Source organism: Myotis davidii, unplaced genomic scaffold (assembly GCF_000327345.1).
Source record: "Myotis davidii unplaced genomic scaffold, ASM32734v1 scaffold3321, whole genome shotgun sequence".
NCBI classification, from domain to species: domain Eukaryota; kingdom Metazoa; phylum Chordata; class Mammalia; order Chiroptera; family Vespertilionidae; genus Myotis; species Myotis davidii.
The window spans coordinates 7094-14275 of record NW_006290862.1 but is presented as its reverse complement, the minus strand read 5'-3'; the positions used below and the strand labels follow the sequence as shown (position 1 = coordinate 14275).

The window sequence follows — 7182 nt, the reverse complement described above, 5'->3', positions numbered from 1 at the left end:
TGTGGTCACAACTTCTGTCTGGCAGAGAGCTGCCCCTCTAGCTCTTGCCCTGATGCCAGACAATTTAGTTCCTCACTGGTGCTTTTCAAGCTGTGGTGTTAGGCAGCGGGTCTAAGTCCATGTGGGGGCTCTTTAAGAGGAACTTCCTGGGCATCCAGCAGCCTCTGTCTCACAGCCACACTCCCTGGTCTTTACAGCGGAGGTTATGCGGATTCTTCTTCCCTGGGCAGTGGAGCCTGGTGTGGGGCTGGGAATCCTGGGTTCACAGGGGAGGATGGGGGCGGGGGCCTCAGCAGCTGGAGAATGCCTCCTGATATATCTGCCACCATGTGTGTGGGACCAGCCTGTTCTGGGTCTCTGCCCCTCCTACCAGCCTCAATGTGGCTTCTTCTTTAAATCCTGAAGAAGGATTTGTAGGGCTTCCATTCAGCTATATTTTAAGCAGTTCTGAATGATGGCTCTTCTGTAGTTTAGTTGTAATTTTGATGTGGTGTGGGAGGGTTCGAATAACGCATTTACCTATGCTGCCATCTTGAGAGGAAGTCTTCCTGACCTTCTTTAAAATAAAACTCCCAAATAGTTGAAGGTGAGTGTCATTTCTACATAAATCATGTTGCTGTTGTTTTTAAAAATATATATTTTATTGATTTTTTACAGAGAGGAAAGGAGAGGGATAGAGAGTTTGAAACACCGATGAGAGAAACATCCATCAGCTGCCTCCTGCATGACCCCTACTGGGGATCGAGCCTGCAACCAAGCTACATGCCCTTGATCAGAACTGAACCTGGGGCCCTTCAGTCCTGGACTGATGCTCATCCACTGAGCCAAACCAGTTAGGGCACGTTGTTGTTTTTTAAATGTTTTTATTGACTTCAGAGAGGAAGGGAGAGGGAAAAAGACTTAGAAACATCAATGGTGAGAGAGAATCATTGATCAGCTGCCTCCTGCATGCCCCAAACTAGGGATGGAGCCTGCAACCCAGGCATGTACTCTGACCAGGAACTGAACTCGTGACCTCCAGGTTCATGGGTCGATGCTCAAGCACTGAGCCACTCCTGCCGGGCTCGACATAAATCATGTTTCAGGATAGTACTACCGAGTTCTAGATCTGGGGTCACAGGAAATTCCTTTCCCTATTATTCACTCTCACAAGCATATCTTCCTTTTGAAATAACACATTAAAGATATAAAACCCTAAATTTAAAAATGATTTAACAACTTCAGAGCAGAAACCACCTAGAGACTGGAAGGGTGGGGTCAAGAGAGGGGCTGGCCCAGCTCCCAGGAGAGGTAGGCCAAAGGCGAGGAGGGTTATCTTGGCTGCCAGGGGCTCCCCCTGAGAGGAGAAAGGCCTGGACTCCAGGCTGGGCTCCCCAGCAGGGACAGCCAAAGCTGGGAACAGCCATCCACGCTGCATCCCGCAGCAGGGCTTCTATCTGCTCGGGAGAGCTGAGTCTCCTGGAAACCATGCAATTTCTTGCAAGGGCTGGCACACAGGATTTTTCGTTCCCAGCCACTTGCCCTAGGTTTTGGTGGAGGGAGGGCAATGTGGACTGGAGTTGCCTGAGGAGAGACTGGGGTGGATGGAATTGGGGAGAGTCATAGGGGATTGGGATACCTGTGCTGGGTCACAGCAAACATTTTTCCTGAGAGATGCAACCTCCCCCCCCCACCCCCCGCCATTCCCTCCCAGCAGCAGAAGTCTGGGGAAAGGCAAATGTCCCACCCTAAGAAATCCAGCTCATCCCACTTTCTCAAGTCCAGCTTGTCCCACCCTGCATCTCAACCCCTGCTGAGGAGGCACCAGGCTCAGGGAGCAACAGTGACTGGCTTTGGGGAGGGGCCATTGCCCCCACACTCCTGGGCACCTGGCTGATGCTTCCCTCTCACAGGAGAGCTGAGAGAAACTCCTGGCTTCTGGAAGATCCCCCAGGCCTACCTAAGAGGCTCCACCTTGCTGTAGTAGGGAAATATTCCAGGACAGACTCAGATGGTGGGAACACACCCACCATCTTCTCTGAAGTCTGAACATGTGCTGACCCACCACTGACTTCGTGCTGCTAAAATAGGAGCTCAGCTTGGCCCTTCCTGAGGGCAGACAAGCCCAGTGGAGGCAGCAACATGCTGTGGATTGCATCACACTTTGAACAGGATGCTGAGACCCAAATGTTGACAGCTTCTGACATTGGCTAGCACAAAAGTACCTCCCAGGAGGCCTGAAATTGGCATACAAAACAGCCTTACACAACATTAGGGCAGGATCTAAAGGGAAATCCTAGCAGGCACTAAAGTCTACTGGGATGAACTCCAATTATTATTTTTTTATTTTTCATTATTTTCTCATTTTTAATGCTTTGGTGTTGTTATTCTACTAGAGGCCCAGTGCACAAAATTCATGCACTGTCGTTTTTTTAGATGCACAGTATTTGCCTCCTGAATAGCATGCTTAACATTTAAATTGCTTTTCTGGCTTGCCTGTGCCCTCTCACAGTCCAGGAGCCCTCCTGGGATGTCCAACTGATGGCTTAGGTCTGCTCCCTGCCTAAGCTGTGAGTCAGACATCCTTAGCGCTTCCGTGGAGGCAGGAGAGGCTCCTGCCACTGCCACTGTGCTCACCAGCTGTAAGCCCAGCTTCTGGCTGAGCAATACTCCCTCTGTGGGAACACACTGACCACCAGGGGGCAGCTCCTGCGTTGAGCGTCTTCCCCCTGGTGGTTAGTGTGTGTCATAGCGACCGGTCATTCGCCGTTTGGTTAATTTGTATATTAGGGTTTTATTATATAGGATTTTCTCTTTTGTTTCTTTCACATTTCTTATTTTTTTTCTTTCCTTTCCTAACTCTATCAATGATTAGAGAGAATCACTGACAGGTTATCTCCTGCATGCCCCCTACTTAGGGGAGAGCCTGCACTCTGGACATGCCCCCTTGACTGAGAATTGAACTGTGACCTACTGGTTCATAGGTTGATGCTCAACCACTGAGCCACACCAGCCAGATTTCTTTTTTACTTTCATAATTTTTCTTTTCCCCTATTCTCTTCTAGTATTCTTTTTATTTTATTATTATATATATTTTTCTTTTATTATTATTCTTATTCTCTTCTCTCTCCTAATTCTCTCTTCTTTTGTGGTTAATTTTGCTGTTATTGTTGGGTTCTTTTGTGTTTTTGTTTTGCTTATATTTTCTTTATTTTTAAAGTATATTTTTATTGATTTCAGAAAGGAGAAAGAGAAATAGAAACATCAATGATGAGAGAATCATTGTTTGACTGCCTCCTGCACATCCCCTCCTGGGGTTCGAGTCTGCAACCTGGGCATGTGCCCTTGACCAGAATCAAACCTGATACCTTTCAGTCCACACCTTTGACACTCTATCCTCTGAGCCAAACCAGCGAGGGCTTTTTTTAAAAAAAATGTTTTTATTGATTTAATTTTAATTTTATAAAAACATTTTTATTGATTTCAGAGAGGAAGGGAGAAAGAGGGAGATGGAAACATCAATGATGAGAGAGAATCATTGATCGGCTGCCTCCTACATGCCTCCTATCAGGAATCAAGCCCACAACACAGGCATTTGCCCTTGACCGGAATCGAACCTGGGACGCTTCCGTCCGCAATCCAATGCTCTATCCACTGAGCCAAACCACCTAGAGCAAGCTTATGTTTTCTTTTGAGTTGAGAGCACTGTACAACAGCTCACACAACATGGTCAGGGGCAGGCCTCGTAGTCAGCCAGCCTGAAAGGAGATCCGACCCAATCACAGTACGAGAGCCCAAATAACACACAAAAGGGACACCCCTAGCATCCAGCTCAGGAGTTCAAGGAAACCACACACCGGGTCCCACAGGACATTTACTACCAAAGGCCACATCATAAAGACAGGGAGTCATAGGCATTCTATTTAATACACAGACATACACACAAAGGGATAACTAAAATGGTGAGACAAAGAAACAATGCCCAGCCTGGCCGATGTGGCTCAGTGGTTGTAGGTGGACCCATGAACCAGGAGGTCATAGTTCAATTCCCGGTCAGGGTATATGTCTGGGTTGTGGGCTCAATCCCCAGTGTGGGGTATGCAGGGGGCGGCTAATCATGATTCCCTCTCATCATTGATGTTTCTATCTCTTTCTCCCTCTCCTTTCCTGTCTCTGAAATCAATAAAAATATATTAAAGAAAAAAAGAGAGAATCTTAAGGGCAGGAAGAGAGAGACAGTTACTTACAAGGGGGATCCCATAAGGTTGTCAGCTGATTTCTCAAAAGAACACTACAGGCAAGAAGGGAACAACATGAAGTATGCAAAGTAATGAAAAGCAAGGATCTGAAACTAATATGACTCTTTTTTTAAAAATTGATTTCAAAAAGGGAGAGGGAGAAAGAGATAGAAACATAAACAATGAGAGCGAATCATTGATTGGCTGCCTCCTGATGTCCCCTATTGGGGATCGAGCCCACAACCAGGATATGTGCCCTGACCAGGGATTGACCTAGAGAGAGAGAGAGAGAGAGAGAACTTTGATAAGATTCCTCTTGTATGCGTCCCAACTGGGGATCAAACTCGAAATCTTTTGGTGCACGGTATGGTGCCCCAACTGAGCCACCTGGCCAGGCACCTGTTTTTTTCTTGCAATCGGCTCGCTGAAGAAATGGAAACTGTTCAATTTTAAGCAAAGCATATGCAGCAGTGTTATTTTTTCTCCACCTGTTACACAGGAAGAGAAATATACTTTATATACTCTGAGATGGCAATAATGAAGCCAGTAAGACTTCCATTTCCATGCCTGCAATCATGAATTTTACCTGTCATCTTAGTTTATACAGCCAGAGTATTCTGATATAGTCACAGGCCAAGATTTAAAATAGATCAGCACAACATCCTCTCATCTCACAGGTTAAGGACAAGCTGTTATCACAACAACCAGTCAGTGGGACTTGCACTTTTCATTTAGGGAAGTAACGGCAGCAGCATCGCATTGGGGGGATCAATGTATAAGGTATACAAATGTCTAACCATTATGCTGTACACCTGAAACTAATATAATGTTGAAGGTCAACTGTAATTGAAAAATAAAAATAAGCAATTAATTGCAGCATTACATTAATTTTATGAACAAGGCAGAGAAAAACAAACTGCTCAGCTGTACATTTGAGCTTACAGTGAGGACATGGCAGGGTGCTCAGGCAGGCGAGCTCCTGGTCCTCGCACCCTTTGCTTGCAGGGCGCTTGCCCTCCATGTGCTGACGGGAGTCATGAACACCCCACACATCAAATACAGAATCATTCTTCTAGGGCTCATCTAAAATACAACTTGGGACTAGTGTAGCATGGCTCCTAGAATTTGCTTTAAAATCCATTAAGTGTGAGTGGGTGAGCAGTGAGCAGAACCAGTTACAGCTGGCGACTGCTGAGGCGGAGTGAGGGCGCCTTGGGTCCGGGCTGTCCTTTTCTCTCTACTTCTATGTATGTCTTAAGCATCGACAATAAAAATTTAACAAAACCTACACAACAAAACATGAATGTAATCTAAGGATATTTGTCCTCATTAAAAGACTTTAAGTTTTTCTTATTATTTTACTGCTCACAAAAGAATCGCACAATCCTGATGTTGCCTAGTTAAGGTGAGCAGATTCTTCAATTTTTTCCCTAACTATGTGGTATGCGATGTGTTGCCAAGATGAAAAAGAACTCTCAGGATGGAGCCAATGAAAACACTTACAGCACAGAGATTCCATAAGCCACATACTTACTGCCAAGCCCCAAGGCCTGCCTGCCAGCCATCTGCAAACATGAGAGCCAAGTTCAACACCTTCATGATGGCTTCCTTCACAAAGCTGACCTGCAGATCAAAGCCACGGACAGATAGATCACCGTCTCGGTAACTGTGTTTGGACCCTGACACCAAAACTTTTACCTTACTCAGTCACCAAGGAAGTCCCTTAGCACAACGACTGCGTGCTGCGCAGGAGAAAGGGTGCCTGGCTTGGAAGAAAGCGCACTGGGCCCGGCTACACACGCAGCACCCGCAGCACAGGTGGTGGCAGCACCATCCGACCCGTTTCCTGGGACAGTCACTGAAATTCACCAGTGAAACGAGGCAAGCATTCCCAATGGCTGTAAGAGGACTTCATCCCAATATTCACACTAAGGTGGGTGCACTTCCTGAATAAAGCACTCTTATGCCACATGTGCATATAAAAATTTCCAACTGCCGAAGCCAGTTTGGCTCAGTGGATAGAGCGTCGGCCTGTGGACTGAAAGGTCCCAGGTTCGATTCCGGTCAAGGGCATGTACCTGGGTTGCGGGCACGTCCCCAGTGGGAGATGTGCAGGAGGCAGCTGGTCGATGTTTCTCTCTCATCGATGTTTCTAGCTCTCTATCTCTCTCCCTTTCTTTCTGTAAAAAATCAATAAAATATAGAAAAAAAAAATTTCCAACTGACTCTACACGCAGAGCAGGGTGAGGCAGGCTGGCAACAGAATTCTCACGGTTTCTCTAAATTTGTAACTTCATGTGGTCTGGTCTTTCCTTAAAGAATATTCTACAGAACAGAAACCTAATAACTATAAAATTCCAAAGCCAAGAAGCAACCTCCCTTGCCCAGCTTCATTCCCACCTCAGTGGACAATATTACAGGTGACGTCCCGTCTCACGTACCTTTTCTCTTAGCAGACATCGATCATGGATGGTTGACAAATATCTATAGTGAATTTTAATCAATTGATCTAAATCCTTGGCTTCCTCGATTTGATGTTGAAATTCCAACCCTGTACTGTGAAGAATCTTGGAAGAGAAAGATCAAAGTATAATCAGATTTCTTCTTGGAGAACATGTGTAACCCCACACAAAACTTTCTTTTATTTTTTTATTTTTTAAATATATATTTTATTGATTTTTTACAGAGAGGAAGGGAGAGAGATAGAGAGTTAGAAACATCGATGAGAGAGAAACATCGATCAGCTGCCTCTTGCACATCTCCCACTGGGGATGTGCCCGAACCCAGGCAACACGCCCCTGACCGGAATCGAACCCTCAACCCCTTTGGAACACGGGCCAACAACTCTCTAACCACTGAGCACACTGGCCAGAGCAGAGGATATATATTTATTGGTTTTAGAGAGAGGAAGGGAGAGGGGGAGAGAGAGAGAGAGAGAGAGAGAGAGAGAGAGAGAGAGAGAAGC

General features: G+C 45.9%; 1 protein-coding gene across 1 annotated transcript in view; it reads right to left on the bottom strand.

Moving 5' to 3' along the window:
• The window catches only part of LOC102771541 (gamma-tubulin complex component 5), a gene marked incomplete at its 5' end in the record, with an annotated part of 15502 nt that overhangs the window by 6115 nt on the left and 2205 nt on the right, over nucleotides 1-7182 (bottom strand). Inside the window, 2 exons of the mRNA XM_006764024.2 lie at nucleotides 5752-5840; nucleotides 6659-6784. Of these exons, the coding sequence (XP_006764087.2) occupies nucleotides 5752-5840; nucleotides 6659-6784 (215 nt within the window). The remainder of the gene's footprint in view (nucleotides 1-5751; nucleotides 5841-6658; nucleotides 6785-7182) is intronic.